We start from the raw sequence: 20,061 nt of genomic DNA on the forward strand, positions 1-20,061 counted from the left end.
GGTGATTTTGAAATAACAAAAGTTTGATAGAGTTCAATCTTTGTAACACTAAATGAAGGGTTTGAGGTGGTAAATCTATAAGTGTACGGCTCGTGTTATGCATGTATAAATAAAAATAAAATTATTTTAAATAAAAATTTATTAGGTGACAATTGGTAGTTGTAGTATACTTTTCATATTTGTTTAAGGAAAAATTTCAATGAAAGCTAATGTTAGCAAAGTAATAAAATTAAATTATTTCATATTTACAACATCATGAGATCAAATCTTAATAATTAAGTTATATTTTTATTTTTTAAACAAAAATATAAAGCGTATTTTGGAAATTTATTTTAATTGACTTGACTTCCTAACACCAAAACGCCTTCTGTACTTATAAAATAGTATAGATATTAAATGTATAAGATTTATATAAAAATTATTTGATGGTGATTGAAAGTTACATTTTTTATTTTTTAGAATTATTAAAGCGCATTAATAAATATACAAGATGACGTAGGTGTTACGATAAATGGGTCTCCTTTCCTGTAATGATTAAAATTCTGCATTTAGAAAAATAAGATGTGTAGGATACTACTCAAATGAATTTAGTAAATGAATGCCTTAGGAAACAAAAAAAAAAAAAAAAAAAAAAAAAAACACAGAATTTAATAAAAAGATAAAATACAATACATTATCTAAAGCTGAATGGCAAAAAAGATGGTTTGAGTAATAGTCAAGCACACGAGAACAATTGCAGCAAGGAAAGCAATTATGGCCCAAGGGCTTCTAAAATACAATACAGTTTCTAAAGCTGAATGGCAGAAAAGATGGTTTGAGTAATTGTCAAGCACACGACAACAATTGCAACAAGGAAAGCAATTATGGCCCAAGGGCTTCTAAAATGCAATACAGTATCTAAAGCTGAATGGCAGAAAAGACAGTTTGAGTAATAGTCAAGCACACGACAACAATTGCAGCAAGGAAAGCAATTATGGCCCAAGGGCTTCTAAAATGATCGTGCAGGCATTCAGTCAACCACAACCTTCTGTAGCTTTTACAGAAGTCGTTAAGGGATTCTTGAACATTCCCAAAAACTCGTAAATTGGGCACCACATTTTCGCTTATCTCGTTGAAAAGTTTCGCTACTTGTTCGTCGTTGCCCAAGAGGTTGAGTATTATGCCTTTAGATCGTAGCTCCTTCACATCTTCAGCATGGTCAATCAATGTATCCATGAAATAAACATACGAGGAAACCTCAAAATTGCTTGAAGGGTCAGCGCAAGCTTCAAAAGCCACCAAATTCAAAAGCAAAGACTTGGTGCCATCCTCAATGGTTATTCGAGGGAGTTTGAGCCATCCATACAAGTGCCCAGAATTAAATTTGATATCAGTGAATTGGCAAGTCTCGCTAGGCCGAAAATGTATTCCCACTGACTTTAACTCCTTAACTGAGCGATACAAGCACCAATATAGAGGTGGTTTGTCGCTAGCCTCATTTTTAATTTCTCTATTAACATCAACTTGCATAGAGCATGTTGCCATATGATTTGGCTCACGAAACCAAACACAACTCTTCCTTCTTGGTGCTTTTTTTTCAGCACTAGGGTCTTCCTTGATTATACTGTTTTTTTTTTTTTTTTTTTTGTATCATCAACAAATTTAGTCCGAACAAGCTCAAGAAGATGAATAGGCTTTTTCTTTTTTCTGTTAGTTTCTTCTGACTTAGAATTTGTCTGGAAAAATAAAAAACAAGTCTTCCTTCTTGGTGCTTTTTCTTCAATAGGAGGGTCTTTCATGATTAGCTTGATAAAGTTGTCTATCATCTCAAATCCTTGACCTCCTTCAAACCTCAAGCTCAAGCACATTAGTTTAGTGAGGATCTCCAAAGGGAGTTGATTTTCCAATAACATAATATCACGTCTTATGAATGCTGTATCAATATTCGTGGTCTTTATATTATTGTTCTCGGAGTTTACACAACTATCCATGAATTGGATGACAAAGCAACTGTCGAGAAACAACATCTCCGCAAACTTCTCGTCGTTAAATTTTTCTGCCACGTCCTCGGTATAGTAATTCTTAGCTTCAACCAAAGAATTTTGCATCTCTTCGTACAATTTCCTAATCGATTTTCCACTTTGATCAGCATATTGTAGGGTAAATTGAATTTTGAAAGTTTCCATTTGTTGTAACTCGTCCTTACCATGGTGGTAAGGGCCAATTGCAACTATCATGGGATCGTAGCACTCCTTATTAGACTTGACCCCACGAAGTATAGCTGGAACTTTTTGGATTTTCAATTCTTTTATGTTCTGTTTTTCATAGGATTCTAGCTGACATATCCATGTACGGTTGTTCTTTTCCATGAGCATGGTTTCGGGCATTATCCATTTATAGCCGGAGGTGTTTTCTCCTTCTGTACCAACATAGTGAACCAATTTTACATAAAAGCAATACATTGACTAAAATATCAAAGTCACAAATATTCAATTCATCATCATATTTTTAAATTTTGACTCAAACTTTAATAATGTGTGAAGATTGACCTGGAATTTAAAAATGAATTAGTTGTCCTATATATCTTGTTGTCACCATCTCTCTCTCACTCTTTCCCTCAGCCCAGCGCTGAAAACTTTATCGTGCCACCACAGTCCACAAAAAGAGGGGGGGGGGGGGGAGATTTCCAGTTTTAAAATAATCCCCTCTTGGACAAAAAAAAAAGCTTTCCTGACTCATCCAAAGGACACAAATCTCTAAACAATTTGATATTTAAAAATAAATTCTTCTCTTACTTTATTCTTTTGACCATAAGAGACTTATATACAATATTAAGGTCCCTAATCTATGGGATTTACAAGGAGGCAAATATACAATTAGGAAACTAAATATTGAGAATAATCAGGAAAATAAATATTAATTTGATGAGACAATTCCTTGGTTTAAGAAACTCGAATTTAGGAAAATAAATATGTGATATGCCAATACCCCCTTTCAAGTTGGAGCATGAAGATTTCGAATGCCTAACTTGAATAAAAAGCTATGAAATCAATCATGCCCAAGAGCCTTGGTGAAGATGTTAGCTAATTGAAACTTGATAGAAATGTGCTGAGGATTGATGATGTTACCCAAAAACTTTTCCCGTATAAAATGACAATCTAGTTTGATGTGCTTGTGCGTTTATGAAACATTGTGTTAGTTGTAATATAGAGAGCCGACTTGTTATCATAAAACAAATGGATAGATGTGGAGAGTCACACAACCAAATCATGAAGCAAACTTCAAAGCCAAACTAATTCGCAAGTAGTAGAAACAAGAACTAGTATTTGGTTTTGGCAGACGAGTAGGAAATCGTGGGTTATTTTTTGATTTTCAAGATACCATAAAATCACTAAGAAAAATAACAAAGCTGTGATAGAGTGATGAGTAATGGGAAAACTCGCCCAATCTACCTCTCAAAAAGTAGTAACTTGTATAGTATTGCGAGATGGAAAGAATAATCCTTGACATGGAGTAGATTGAAGATAAAGAAGCAAATGCTTTTCAACATCAAGAAAGGGCTGCTTGAGCTTCTATGTAAACTGATTCAAAAATTGAATCGAGTATGAGATATCTCAGCGAGTAATAGTAAGGTAAATGAGGTAGCCAAGTAGACATTGATATTGCTCGATATGTAAAATAGGAGCACTAACACCACGAGATAAATGATGTTGCATAAGAGAAAAAGTCGAAAGCTGGCAGCCAAGCATGTCGATTTCCTATAAAATATCTAGACAATATTTTTGTTGACACAGAAAAATACCTTTTGGAGAGTGAGCCACCTCAAGACCCAAAAAATAATGCAAGGGGCCAAGGTTGTTGAGCTTGAACCTTTGACGTAAGCAGTTCTTAAGTTTAACTACTGCCATGGCATCATTACCAACCATGATCATATCAGAATGTAAATGGTAATGTCCATAAAAAAAGTACCTCATACTCAAGTAAAGAAGGAATGATCAGACTTGGATTGAATAAAATCGAAATCAATAAGAGCTATAGATAATTTATCAAAACATTGAAGTGAAGCAAGTTTCAAGCCATACAATGATTTCTGTAAACAATATAATCTTGTATCAGTATTGAAAGATAACCCAGAGGTGGTGTCATATAAACCTCATCATGGAGATTCCCATGAAGAAAAACATTATTAACATCCAACTGGTCTAGCTCCCAATTTTTAGTTGTAGCAATAGATAAAAAACAATGAACTGTGGTTAATTTTGCAATGAGAGCAAAAGTTTTGGTGTAATCCAACCCTTCAACCTATGTGTTATCCTTTGGCCACTAATTGAGCCTTGTAATGTTCAATGCTCTAATTATCTCAAAGTTTGATCTTATAAACCCATTTACACCCAATGGGTTTCTTGTTAGAAGATAGATCCATAAGAATCCAAGTTTGGTTGGCTTTAAGGGTTACAATTTCAATTGTCATAGCATCTTTTCACTTGGTAATCTTAATAACTTGTGAATATCAGAGGTTCAGTATGTGTAGACAAGGCTGCAAGGTAAGCTTGGCAAGGGGGAATAAAGTTAGAGGAATGAACATGAGATGCTATTGGATAGGGCTTACCCAAAGAGACAACATGGGAACGAGGCATTGATCGAAAGCTTGTACTCATAGTCATGGAGGTGTAAGGGTGGTTTTTGGGTTCTCTGTAGTTAATAGGGTGCCTTAGATGTTGGGACGACAAGGGATGGAAATTTAAAGTGGCCTTAGGCTCAAGAGAAGATAACTAGATGGTTTGGTCTAGGTTGTGAGTAGGTGAAAAAGGAGAAGTTATGATTGTTAGAGGAACTTGTGGATGAATTTGGTTCAAGTGGTGATTGGCAGGTTGGGAAGATGAAGATGGAGACAATCTAGATTCATCCATCACATGATCACTTAGAGAAAGTAGTTGGATGACAGTGAAAGTCTTGAAGGGGAATGGTTAATGTGTCAAAAAAGAAAAATTAATTTGTGAAAAAAGACATTTCTAGAAACAAAAAATTTTCAGGCTTTAAGATCACAAAATTAATATCATTTTTGACCAAACGAATATTCAACGAAAATACAAACTTGAGATCAAGGACTAAGCTCGTCATGAGTATATATAAGATCACAAGCATGATACAAACAACCAAATACTAAAAGATGTATGTACTTGGGTATCTTGGAAAATAACTTTTCATATGGACCTTTTTTTTTTTAACAAGTTTGGTGCAGGCATTAAACTGATCAAATAGGTAGTTGTTAAGATGCATTCACCCTAGAACTTCATGGGTAAGTAGGCTTGAAAACATAAGGCTCTAGCAACGGTGACAGTGTTTAAGTTTTGCAATACCATGTTGTTAGGTGTATGGCTTGGTGGAGAATCATATGTGTGAAGAAATGTTCTCATTGTGTCATTTGTGAATTCATTTCCATTATCGGTGCGAATGCGTTGGCATAAAAAGCAATATAGTGATCATAACATCAAAGTTATGTTGTAAAAGGTAAATCCATGTGCGATGACTTAAATCATCAACAATAGTAAGGAAGAAACATGCTACAGAGTATGATGGTATTGATAAGACCCCCAAATATCTATATGAACTAACTCAAATGGTAAGAAAATAATGTGAAAATTCATCGACTATTCTAACATAGTTAGACGTTTTCCTGGGCTTGGGGCTAGATGGTAAAATAGAGATGTCTTCTGATTCAAATGAAGACATGATTCAATTGACGAGTTTTGAGGAACTAGAGCTTTCTTTGCTCTTGATCTGATACCATTTAAACAATTTGGTATTTAGAAATAAATTCTTCTCTTACTTATTCTTTTGACCATAAGAGGTTTATATATAGTACAAAGGATCTCTAATTTATGGGATTTACAAGAAGACAAATATACAACTAGGAAATTGAATATTGAGAATAATTAAAAAAATTAAATATTTGATGAGATAATTACTAAATTCGAGTTTAGAAAACTAAATATGTGATGTGCCAATAAAAATGAACTTATGCATTTGCCATGTTGATAGCTCGATTCCACCACGGCTAGTCCTTGGGACTTTAATCTGGGTTGAGATCCAATGTAAAGAATTTTATCCACTAAAACTCGTACTTTTGGACTCTCTTTGTTTGACCCAGAAAAAGAGTTTCTTGGGTGATTGTGGTGGGTGTGATTCAAATTTGGATTAGATTCTTTATATATGGAAGTGGAAATCAGGGTGAAGAGGTAAAATATGTTATCTTGATTTTTCTTGGGATCGATCCCCATTATTGAGCTCAACCACCAAATTTTCCCAGACTCCACTCATCAATCCCCCCAAACAATCAACCACCCCAGAAAAAAAGATGACATTAGCACCTCAAACAACTAATCAGTCATCGAATTAAGCTGGGACAACTATGAATGCATAGCACCCATGCCTTTCTCAAGCATCCTAAAAAAAATCAGAAACTCTAAACAAAAATCTAAGACTCTTCTAAAATCGCGTAGTGGTGTGGGAGCGGCGAGAGAGAGACATGGTGATGTTTTCACATTAGCCTATGATGTTATTGAATAAACTTTAAAAATTGACAGAATTTAACAATAATCTATGACTGAGGTAAAATTAAAAATTTTAATGTCTCAATAATCAAAAGTTGAGTTAATAGATATTTTTGAACTAAATGTTGTTTACCATTTTCAGTTGATGATGTACTTGTGTCTGTTCGTTCATCAATATCGATGGCATGACTGATGGAGTCGTGCTGCTTTTCCAATGCTGTACCAATTGAGCATATTGCATCTTTAATGTGTAGTCCATATTGAAGTTTCATGCAAATTATAAATTTAGACAAGATAGTCCATTTAACCAACACAGTCCATGTCCAGGTATCATTTCCAAAACAAAGTATTAATCATGACCAATGACTATATTCTTACCAGATCTATGGATCCAAAACCAAATCGATTCACAGATTGTTGTTTACTTCAAACCCTTCCAAAGTAATACCAATACATTGGTACACGGCTATAATCTTCACTGGCTTCAAGAGTTGAATATTTTGTCCTTTTAAAAATAACTTCAATCAAATATTTTGAAAGATTTCTTCAATGGCTACGAACATTTTCAGAGTCTCCAACAATATCTATATATAGGTGTATGTGTGGTAGAGTGAGGTGAAATTTGTTTGGGAGTAAAGTCGTTCATGTTTATTGTGTTCTTCCTCTCCTTGCAATTTTTTGAATTCTTTTTGTCTACGAACATGCAATCGGTTAAAAGAAATGAAATGGAAGGATTAAGTGTGTTAATTCCATGCATGCATCTATGTAAAATTGGGAAAGCCACCAATAAAGAAAGAAACATTACATTAAGCTTAATTTACTATGAAATTTTTTTTATTTTTTTTTTAAATTTTCTTCATAGATAATATGTAGATTTGGTTCGTGTTACTCACCATATTTTGTTGACCCTCCAGAATCTGTGTCTTCACGGGGTACATAACTCGCTCCCGCCGGTGATAGTCCAAAAGCTGTGTGGGGTCCTCGACACGCTTCCCTGGGTACATAACTCGCTTGCACCGAGACAACGGATGATAATAATTCCTGACTATGAAGTGGCTCCAAGATAGAGTTGTCTGCAACAATATATATTTTACAACATGTTTATATTTTTAGTTTATATGAAGCATCATTCACACATACAAAGTAAAATACTAAAACAGAATAATAAAAAATCTTTTTTCTTTTATTCTAGCTAACATTATTAGATTTTGGATGATCTAATAGAAAAAAGAAATAATAAAAGGAACCTCGGACGTCATTCTCTGCAGAGTCTCCAACAATATCCTTCTCTCCTTCTTTCTTGATTCTGCTGCTGGTAAATAAAGCAACCCAAACTGAGAGCCCGATTACAATTCGGGGAAGCTTGAGGAGACACTCAATTTACCAAAAACAGTCCGTGGATCCAGGACCAACCGATTCACATATATGACTGTTTACTGTTTGCTTCTAACCCATCCTTCTATATATACATATGCAGGCTTGGCTTGTATGATTAAGAAAGCTTTGCCATCCGATTGGCTCAGGTAACCAACTTGACGCTGACGAGAAATTATTAATCCAAGCCGTGTCCTATCATATCATGTCATGTCATTTTCAACGCCATTAATCACTGACGTGCAATTGAATGTTAGGTGTTGTTTAAATTACATTTCAATTTTTTATGATTTTTGGGTGATTATTTGTAATTTAGAATGTTTTATGATTTCTGGCACTCTATTGTGAAGCAATCTCGCAAAGCAAGGAAAGAAGCCTCGAGACACCTAGAGGTCTCCCGGAAACTCCCACAGGGTATTCCCTAGTGAAGAAGCACTGATAACTTTGAAAATTTCTCGAGTAATTTCACAAAGGATAAAATTTATCCATAAAAGTATAAATTTTAATTAATTTTAAAATATAAAAAATATTTATCATAAACTTTTAATTTCTTCTATAAATAAAAAAATTCTTTATTTCTAAAAAAATAAGTCACTGCTACCCCCCAAAAAAACTCTCCTAACTTTTTTAAATACTAGAATCTGATTTAAGTATCAGAGTGATTGAGTAGAAAATATTTCATGTTCTCTGACTATTTTTTGTTTTGCATAATCTTGATAATTTAAAGACAATTTCTAATATTTGAATTTATTATTGTATTTAAATAATAATAAAACTAAAGAAAGTAGCATAGAGATTGTACTTAGGCCTGTACACTAATGGTTTGGTATTGATTTTAAATAGATTTTAGTCTTAAATTTAAGATTTGGGGTTTTGAATTTTAGGCTTTGTGTGAAGTAGTTTTGGGTTGAAATATGCGGGAAGGATATTGGGATTGATTAGATGCCTTGTTTATAGCTAAACTTTTGTACTATTATTCTTTTTGGATTTTTGATATTGTAGATTTCATGAAACATTTTCTAATTTTATAAGATAGGTCAGATTAATTATTACAAGTTTAGGCGATTGGATGACCGCGCACCGGCCATGTTAATCTCAAGTGAGCTTTGGCATTTAAAATTACCTCTATCTGTCAATGTAAAATAGGAATAGATATTTTCTTTTTCTTTCTGGTGAGATAGGGATGGAGGGGTAGTTTTATTGGAAAATAATAATATTTTTTTTATTGAAAAAAATAATAATAGGGATCACAATTAGGAAAAGTGTAGAAGAAATTGTAAATTTTTGTACATATTTTATAAAAGTAAATATTTATATAAAATTTTAATTAGTTAACATTCTTCCAATAAATTAGGGTGGCGGAGTGATCTCTTGTTATGGTATCATTCCTAGATTTGAATAGTGTAAAAGACAGCCTGGCAGCAGTCAAGCCGAGAACAACAATTGTGGCAAAGAAAGCAACGCATGTCATGTCACACATGTCATGCAACGACATTAGTGAAAAGTTATTATTAGCTCTTGGTCACACATGGCATGGAGCGAATTAACTCGGATTAGTTGGGTAGTTGGGTTGTTGTTAGCTCTTGATCACATATGTGATGTAACACATTTAATTTGATTTAGTCAATCTTATAGTATGGCCACAAAATTAAAATTATTGTTGATTTGGATTGCTATCAACTTTTGGTCACATATATTATGTATTATTGTCAAGATATAATAATAAATTTATTTAATTAAAAATATCACGTCAAGCTATCTGAATCTGTAAGAAATAAACAATAAGAAGGCATGAGAAGATTTTCACACGAATATTCTAATACTTAACTTAGACATTAAAACTAATGAAAATTGTATTGAAACTAATATTATAGTTGTAATTTTTTTAAAAAATAAGTGTATACTTATTTATAGAAGGATATAAAGTAATCCAAATTAGTTCAGAATCAAAATTCTTACAGATAACGTCTACTTTGAGTTTTCTTAATCTTGTTAGGATTCGGATTCTTATGAATGATATTTATTCTAATATTTCAAAATTAGATTTTTTTATGGATAATTATTTATCCCTTTCTTGGAATATTCAGAAAGATTTTTGAATGTCAGAGTTATCTAATTTGCACATTTGTGCGGGATCCCCTCGGGCGATTATGGGAAAAATTTACACCTTATCCTAAAAATTTATTTTGAGCTTTTGGGCTTTTCTAGTCTTTTAATGGACTTTTACTTATAACACAACAATTGATTCCCATTCTTTCATTTGAGTTTCTCGAATGGAAGAGTAAATTGTATCGTGGTCTGCCTTTATTTCTGATGATGGATTATTCTCACACTCTCTGAGTTTCTGATTTTGGATCACTCTCACGCTTTTTGCATTTCTGAGTGATGATTATTCTCATGCTTTTTGCATTTTTGATTTTGGGTTATGCTTTATCATTCTTGGGCATCTATCACATTTGATTCTAAGTTATCCTAGATTATTTTTGTGCTTTTAGTGTTTTTGACCTACAATTCGATTTCACGTATCTACACTTTTGATGTCAGGTTCTCCCTTTATCATTCTAGCAATTCTTGCGTTTTCTTTGATTTCTTGAACTATTCTCACCCATTTGCGCTTTGGTTTTTAGACATATGTATGTGTTTGGGGTGAGTCCTTTGTTTCGTCGACACAAGTGACCCCCAAACATCTTAATATGTCTTCGTCATCTGCGTATGTTCGGGGCGAGCTCTTCGCAAATGACCCCTGAACATCATAACAATTTTTTCATGAGTAGTTTAGTCGTGTGTATTCAAGGTGAGTCTTTCATCCGTCGATTTTAGTAACCCCCGAACATCTTAACAGTCTTGTTGGTAATAGTTTTTGTCGCGTGTGTCCAAGGTAAATCTTTTGTCTATCGACGTTATTGACACTTGGACATCTTAATGATTTTTCCATTAGTAGTTTATCGCGTGTCCAAGACGTGTCTTTCGTCTGTAGATGTTATTGACCCCCAGGCATCTTAACGGATTTGTTGATAATAACTTTTGTCGCCTGTGTTCGAGGTGAGTCTTTCATTTGTTAACGTTATTGACCTTTGGACATTTTAACGGTCTTCTTTGTCATAATGTCGTGGCTCTCGAGTTTCGTGTGTATATGTTTGCCAAATTGAGTTATTTGAGTGGACTTCTAGAAAATCATATTTTTTTCCATAAACTAGGGCTATGCATAATTTTAGTTAGATTGAACTAACCGACCTGAATCAATTTTTCAATAGTCGATTAGTGATTTGATTATTTTTTGTAGAAATTTTGGTTAGTTTTTGTCGGTTAGGTTATTGTTGTTGGTATAATCGAATAAACCGAACCGAGCGAAATTACAAAACGACATCATTTTGGGTGCAGTATAAAAGAAAAATGATAGACAAAATCACAGAATGGCGGAAGACTGAACCAATTTTTGCCCATTCAATCCTTCTGTTCTACCTTTTTCGACCCTTCGTTCTTGTCCCTTTCCCTCCCCAACTCTCGTCGGCTAGCCCTCTTTCCACCATCGTCATGGATCCTTCCTTTCTAGTCTCTCCATCTCAAGACACAAAACATGAACATGGTCGCAGAAGCATCCAAGAACTTGTTCTACAGAACAGGGAAGTTCAACAGTAAGAACAGGAGAAACTTGAGAGTGACAACCAAGGAAGAAGATAAAGACAAAAGAGAAAGAACAAGAACAAGAACTACCACAACAAAATGCGGTTCAAATTGAAACCAATGAGAGTCGCAACGGTGGAGAGAGCGTCTCTGGGGAGCATATGAGCTTGGGCCTTTTCGATAAGTTTTTTAATAACTTTTTGTGGGTTTTTATTCAACGTTAAAACCTAGATCTATTGAAATCCAACCATTATATGCTTTTAATTTTGGGTATGTGGGTCACTGAGCCAAGGCGAATCTGATGGTTGATTCCGATAGTCGGAATCCACTGTGGATGGTGGCCGATGATATTTTTCTGGAAACGAGATAAAATTAATTTTTAGATCTACAAAAAATTAACCATTGGATCAAACTCATTTTTGAATATATGAACCACCGCGATTGGAAGAATCTGATGATCAGTTCCAATCATTGAAATCACCAGCTGGTTAGGTGGCCGACGGCAACAGTAAGGTCGTCTGTGTTGTTCAATTATTTTGTGGGTTCGTTCGATTTTTGATTTGGTTTGATTATCATGCTTTAGGTTTCAATTAGTTTGATTAGTTGGAGTTAGTCAATAGGTTCGATTGATTAGTACATGCAATTCAATTTAGTTTGATTAGTAATTTTTGTTCAACTCAATTCAATTATAACCGATTAAAAACATAAAATATGTTTATTTCAAAAAACTGCGTCAGTTTCATGCCAGGTTTCATAGGGGATAATCATAAGGGAAAAGTATTTTAATTACTAATGAACCCTTGGAGACTTGTCAACAATTTGGGCTCAAGAACTTGAGATGAACTGGCCCCCATTCAGGAGCCATTTGCTCCATTGAATCCCGAGTCAATTTTAGGTCCACCCACACGAACCATCTATTGCAATTCCGGATTTCTACATCCATTCCAATATAAAATTAGTCAAGTGTAGTCATCATTATATGTGCCTAAATATATTAATTACAGAGTATCAAATTTACTTATTTATAATTATAACCAACTTTCAAACTATATGAATATTAAATCAACAAAGCAATTGAGTTTAGGTGGTTGGATGACCATGTTAATCTCAGGTGAGCTTTGGCATTGAAAATTATCCCTATCTATCAATGTAAAATAGGAAAGAGGTATTTTCTTTTCCTTTTTGGTGGGATAGGGATGGAGGACCAATTTTATTGGAAAATAATAATATTCCTTTACTGAGAAAAATAATAATAAGGATCACAATTAGGAAAAGTGTAATCGTATTAAGAAGAAATGGTAAATTTTTGTAGATATTTTATAAAAGTAAATATTTATATAAAATTTTAATTAATTAACATAATTTCAATTGTGTTAGGGTTGGGGGTGTGCAATCGGTTATAACTGAACCGAATCGTCCAAAAATTAGTAAGCGAACCGAACCGAACCGACTAGCATATAATAACTGAACCGACTAATTGAACTAACCGAAACCTAAATCATGGTAATAGAACTGAATCGAACCGAAAATCAAACTAACCTAAAATGCAAAGAGACCAAACATCTATTGTTGCTGGCCACCTGGCCGGCCGGTGATTCCAATTATTGGAACCGATCATTGGATTCCCCCAACCACAAGATTCATATATCCAAAAATGAGTTTGATCGGACGGTTGATTTTTTGTAGATATAAAAATTAATTCTATAGTGAAAAAACTCAAAACACGTTTATGGAAAAATAAAAGTTGCTGAAAACTTACTGAAGGGTGAGTATGGTGGTGCAAATTGGAGAAGAGAGAGATGCACTCATCATAGGCGTTGAAGTCGGCGTTGCTGTGTTGTATGTCCAAGTCAACATCGGAGGTAGAGAAGAAGCATCATATCGGCATTGACGACGACATCGGAGGGGGCGATGGTGCCGCCGTGCAGGAGAGTTAGAGTCGATGGGGGCCGAGCAAATGGAAGGACCAAGGATCAGTTTGGTCCTTCCGCCTTTTGGGTTTTCTCTCTTGTCTTCTCTCTGATCTACGAAGTACGAAGAGCATTTGTCTTCGTCTTCGCCATCGACGACAGCGAGAGATGGTGGAGGGAGAGAGAAGGAACGAACCTGCCAGATGTTAGATCTGGAATGAAAATGAAATGGCGAGAAAGAGAGAGAGAGAAAATGACGAATAGAAAATGAAATGGTAGTATAGAGAGACCTGGGGTGTTGCACCCGCGGGAAAGAGAGGGGTTCACGATTCGGTTCCTAAGGGGTTTATTCCATGGTTCGATTCAATTTTCGATAAATATCAAAATAATTGAACTGAACCAAATAACCAATTTTTTGCTAAATGAGTAATCAAAATTGAACTGATCATTATGACTAACTGAATTGAATCGATCTAACTGATCAATTCAGTTCGATTAAATTAATTTATCCGATTATTTACACACCCCTAATTAGGGTGGTGGAGCCATCTCTTGTTATGGTATCGTTCCTAGATTTGAATGATGTAAAGACAGCCTGGCAGTAGTCAAATCGAGAACAACAATTGCGGCAAGGAAAGCAACGCATGTCATGTCACACATGTCATGCAACTATATTACATGTCACACAATAAGGAATTAATTCAGATTAGTTCATATTATAATATAGTTACAAAATTAAAATTATTATTAATTTGAGTTGTTGTCATTTCTTGGTCACACATGTCATGCAATGCATTTAATTCGGATTAGTCCATCTTATACTATGGCCATAAAATTAAAATTATTATTTATTTGGATGGTTGTTAGCTTTTGATCACATATGTCATGCAACACATTTAATTTGGATTAGTCAATGGCCACAAAATTAAAATTATTGTTGATTTGGGTTACTATCAACTCTTGATCACATGTCCTGCAACACATTTAATCCACATTAGTTGAACGTATAGTATGGTTACAAAATTAAAATTATTGTTGATTTGGGTTTTAATTAAAATTATTAGTTGATCACATATGCCATGCAATGCATTTAATTCGAATTAGTTGATCTTATAGTATGGCCATAATGTTAAAATTATTATTAATTTGGGTTGTTGTCAGCTCTTGATCACACATGTAATGCAACACATTTAATTTGGATTAGTCGATCTTATGGTATGTCCAGAAAAATAAAATTATTGTTGATTTGAGTAATTGTTATCTCTTGGTCACACATGTCGTGCAAAAGCGTTTAATTTGAATTAGTCAATCTTATAGCATGGCCACAAAATTACGGGCTAAGTATACGAATTCTCACCAATTATTTGAAGACTTCCTTTAATCCTCACTTAGACTTCTGTACTTACACACAAATCCTCTAATTTTCAGGTTTTCCTCCAAACAGGGGAAATAGTTTTTGGGCTATTAGCTGTTTTTTTTTTTTAAAAAAGAGTGTGAGTAAAATGAATTTCTGACCCAAAAAAAAAAAGTACGGGTACTTGTCAACCAATTAATGCATCACTCTCGTTTTCTTATTCTAAAATTTAACGTTCCAACAAATATTAGAAGGAAAAAGACTCAATTTCAATTGCATATATATATATATATATTACATCGATTCGAGATATATTTTAGGAGAGTAAGACATGTACATAGTTAACAAGGACCTCTTTTTTTTTTATATCACCAAAGAATGTCATAGACTTAATATTTGATATTTAATTAACTAAAGTAAATAAATTAAAAGGTAAAATAAATTCCATAATTTTTTTTTTTAAATTTAAGGATTACAAAGTAATTACATAAGAAAAATTTAACATCTTTAACTATATTATACTCCAACTATTTGCCAAACTCATTAAATTAAGAGGTCCAAAATTATCAATAAACTTTTTTATTTTTCTGAACAATTAATAATAGGAAGGTTAGCAATATCTATTTTTCTAGTAACTCGACACATATATATTGTTTTGCTCAATTAAATGATAAATTAAAATTTAATTTCTTTATTAAATATATGTAAAAAGATACTTTAAATTCATTTGAACCTGGGAGTCTTTTTGAAAAACCTTTTCATCATTTTGACTACTAACTTCTTAAAAAGGATACGTTGTTGACCTAATTAAATATAATTTCAAAATTACTAATTAAGTAATTAAATATAATTTATATGATTTTTTAGATAACCAAAATAATTCATGTGAGTAGTATTAGAATTATAATTAGTTAAAATTATTTATCCAAAAATATATAGCATTGATTGTACTCTATAACCCAACTAATTCCCAAGGAAAGGCATAACAATTAAGACTATAAAGGGCGTGATAATGCACAAAAAGGGTTAATTATATTAATATCTTTAAAATATAACTTAATTATAAGTGATGTCTTATATCCTAAAAATTACACTTATCTTCCTCACTTATTGCATGGCTTTCCCAATCATATCATCAACTTATCATCAGTAACTTTACATTGGAACGAACCTCTGCCAAATTCCAACAAAATTTTAACTTTTATCACCCTCCTTTTTTACTAAGGTTTGTACTGCAATGGTGAGTGTAACCTTTTCTAGTACATTTGGTTGTTGCACTTGCAAAATGAAACTTGGACAATCATCTTATTATACAAGGAGACTTCCGTTTCTAAGGTACAGATCAAGTGGTTAGATCACAAAAAATTAGAATTTACATTAATAGGTTGTGAGTTTAATTTTTTGCCTTATGTAGTGAGGTAAAACCTTTATCTGAAATTTACCTGTTCTATCAAAATCAAGAGCACGAGCGATGGAGAACCACGCAAGAACGATAATCTCAAAAGAGACTTCCATGCTATGCACTATGAACGTGGTCTATCTTTGGTGATTAATATATGAAATTAAATATTTATTTTACATGTTTACAAAAACAAAAAGACAATAGCACACTGCATTTATTTTTTTTAATGCCATTCCTATTGTGTTTTGGGGGCAGATCTTCTTCACTTATCACATTTAGATATGCATGGCAGAAAAAATAGTTATGCAGAGAATACATTTAATATGGTTTTTTTATTAATTTTTTAATGATATTTTTAAAATTTTAGATAAATCAACATTTTACTATTTTATGATTTATAATTTTTTTAATATTTATGTTGTGAGTAATCTAAATCTCAAAATTGAATTCAGATTTCAGTTTATAGGTAAAAATAAATTTATTTTGGAATTAATAGTTGAGTTAAATTAAAAATGACTTTAAAAAATATTTTGTAATTTTAATACATTATATATGATTAGATTATCAGTTATTTCTCGTATTATATTTTAAATTTTTTGAATTAAATTTATAATTATAAATGTTTCTAATTTATTTTGAATTAAATTTATTAAATAAAATATTATAAAATAAATGTTTTTAAAAAATTTTAAAGTAAAATTTTGTCACGGTGGAGATGGAGTTAGTGCGGTGGATGAACTTTTGTCATGGTACCATTGGTAGATTTGAATGGCGTAAAAGACAATCTGGCAAGCTGAGGATAACAATTGCAGCAAGGAAAACAGCGCATGCATGTCATGTCACACGTCATGCAACGATATTACTTGCAAGTTATTGTCAGCTCTTGGTCACACATGTCATGCAGCGAATTAACTTGGATTAGTTGGGTAGTAGTTAGCTATTAACTCGGATTAGTTGGGTTGTTGTTAGCTCTTGATGAGATGTGTCATGCAATTAATTTGATATAGTCGATTCTATAGTACGGCTACAAAATTAAAATTATTGTTGATTTGAGTTGTTAGTTTTTGGTCACATCTATTATGTATTATTATCAAGATATAATAATAATTTTATTTGATTGGGATCAAGTTGTCTGAAAGCTACAAGATAGAAAATAATCAGAAGATGTGAGAAGGTTCTCGTGCAAATATTTTGATGCTTAAGTCAAATATTAAAAATTATAAAAACTGTATTGAAATCAGTATTAAAGACGTATTTTTTTTAGAATAGGTATATGCTTATTTAATTTATAGAGAGATATAGAGTAATTCAAAATAGTTTAGGATTATAATTCTTACAGATAACATTTATCTTGACATTTTTTAATATTGTTAGGATTAAGATTCTTATATTTTGGAATCCATTAAGATTAGGATTTTTATGAATGATATTTATCCCAATATTTTAAAATTATAATTATCTATAAATAATTGGTTATCCTTTTCTTGAAATATTCAAAGGGATTTTTGAATGTCAAAGTTATTTAGTTTGCGCATTTGTGCGAGACCCCCCGGATTATGGAGAAATTTACACATTTAGTCCAAAAAGATATTTTGGGTTTTTCTGGTCTTTTAATGAGTTTTTACCTATGATACAACAATTACTCTTTACTATTCTATTTGAGTTTTTCAGATAGAAAAGTAGACTGTGTCGTGATTTGCCCTTATTTCTAATGATGGATTATTCTCACACTTTCTGAGTTTCTGATTTTGGATGATTCTCACTCTTTTTGCATTTCTGATTCATGATTATTCCCATGCTTTTTGCGTTTTTAATTTTGGCTTATGCTTGATTGTTCTTGTGCATCCATCACCTTTGTCTGGATTATCTTAGATCATTTTTGTGCTTTTAGTGTTTTTTACCCATAATCCGATTTCATTCATTCTACACTTTTTGATGCTAGGTTCTCTATTTATCATTTTAACGATTCTTGCATTTTCTTTGATTTCTTGAACCGTTCTCACGCATTTAACGCTTTGATTTTTAGACGCTTACGTGTGTTTAGGGCGAGTTCTTCGTTCCGTCGACACAAGTGACTCCCAAATATCTTAACAGATCTTCACCATTTACGTGTGTTCCAGGAAAGCTCTTAACAAGTGACCATCGAACATCTTAACGGTTTTTTCATGAGTAGTTTAGTCGTGTGTGTTCGAGATGAGTTTTTCGTCCGTTGATATTATTGATTCCTAGACAATTAACAATCTTATTGGTAATAACTTTTTGTCGCGTGTGTTCTAAACAAGTCTTTTGTCCATTAAAGTTATTAACACCCAAATATTTTAACAGTCTTTCCATTAGTAGTTTTATTGTATCTATTCAAGACGAGTCTTTTGTCCATCGATGTTATTGACCCTCAGATAGTTTAACGATCTTGTTGGTAATAACATTTGCAGCGTGTGTGTTCAAGACAAGTTTTTCATCTATCAACCTTATTAACCTCTAGACATTTTAACAGTCTTTTTTTTGTCATAATATTCTAACTCCTTAGTTTCGTACATATACTTGCCGAAATTAAGTTATTTGAGTGGACTTCTAGAAGGCCATACTTTTTCCATAGACGCATGAATTATCCCACCCAAAGTGTTTTCCATAGACGCGTGAACCCTTGGAGTAGACTTGTCAACAATTTGAGCCCCAAAAGCTTGATGAACTGGGCCTCCATTCAAGAGCCATTTGCTCCATTGATTCCCGAGTCAACTTTTGGTCCACCTGCACACGGACTATCTATTGCAGTTCTGGAATGTTACATTTATTCCAATATAAAATTAGTCACATGCAGTCATCATTATATGTGCCTAAATATATTAATTATAGAGCATCAAATTTACTTATTTATCATTATAACCAACTTTCAAACTATATGAATATTAGATCAACAAAGCAATTGAGTTAGATCCTAATATTGCGTTTGAGATATCACCATGTATTGTTTAAATTGCATTTAATTTTTTTATGATTTTTGGGTGTTTATTTGTAGTTTAGAATGTTTTATGGTTTCTTATAGACTCTTGTTGTGGAGTAATCCCGCAAAGCAAGGAAATATTGTAGATTTCATGAAACATTTTTTAATTTTACAAGATAGGTCAGATTAGTACAAGTTTAGGTGATTAAATGACACGATGTTAATCTCAAGCGAGCTTTGGCATTGAAAATTACCATTATCTATCAATGTAAATAGGAAGAGATATTGTCTTTCTCTTTTTGGTGGGAGAGGGATGGAGGAGTAATTTTATTGGAAAATAATAATAATCTTTTATGAAGAAAAATAATAATAGGGATCACAATTAAGAAAAGTGTAATCATATTATGAAGAAATTGTAAATTTTTGTAGATATTTTCTAAAAGTAAATATTTATATAAAATTTTAATTAGATAACATTTCTCCAATTGTGCTAAGGTGGTGGAGTGATCTCTTGTTATGGTACCATTTCTAGAATTGAATGGCGTAAAAGATAGCATGGCAATAGCCACAGGACAATAGTTGCAGCGAGGAAAGCAACGTATGTCATGTCACACATGTCATGCAACGATATTAATGACACGTTATTGTTAGCTCTTGATCACACATGTCATCAACGAATTAACTTGGATTAGCTGGTCACAAAATTAAAATTATTGACGATTTGAGTTATTATCAGCTCTTGATCACACATGTCATGCAACAACGAGTTAATTCGGATTAGTCCATTAGTATGGTTATAAAATTAAAATTATTATTGATTTAAGTTATTTTTAGCTCTTGGTCACACACATGTTATGCAACGCATTTAATTCGGATTAATCCATCTTATAGTAGGGCCACAAAATTAAAATTATTGTTGATTT

At 32.8% G+C, this 20,061-nt stretch overlaps 2 protein-coding genes across 2 annotated transcripts; both read right to left on the minus strand.

The window, feature by feature from the left end:
* Positions 1-784: 784 nt before the first annotated feature.
* LOC127790879 (putative UPF0481 protein At3g02645) lies at positions 785-7,907 on the minus strand. The gene is made up of 3 exons (XM_052320608.1): positions 7,781-7,907; positions 7,427-7,606; positions 785-2,398 (listed from the first exon to the last, which is right to left on the minus strand). Exon 3 carries the CDS (start codon positions 2,364-2,366, stop codon positions 1,599-1,601), a length of 768 nt encoding a protein of 255 aa, XP_052176568.1. The 5' UTR covers positions 2,367-2,398; positions 7,427-7,606; positions 7,781-7,907; the 3' UTR covers positions 785-1,598.
* On the minus strand, positions 898-1,524 carry LOC127790892 (UPF0481 protein At3g47200-like). The gene has a single exon (XM_052320622.1). The coding sequence runs from the start codon at positions 1,522-1,524 to the stop codon at positions 898-900; it is 627 nt and encodes a 208-aa protein (XP_052176582.1).
* Positions 7,908-20,061: the final 12,154 nt, after the last annotated feature.

This window comes from Diospyros lotus, chromosome 14, assembly GCF_014633365.1.
Source record: "Diospyros lotus cultivar Yz01 chromosome 14, ASM1463336v1, whole genome shotgun sequence".
NCBI classification, from domain to species: domain Eukaryota; kingdom Viridiplantae; phylum Streptophyta; class Magnoliopsida; order Ericales; family Ebenaceae; genus Diospyros; species Diospyros lotus.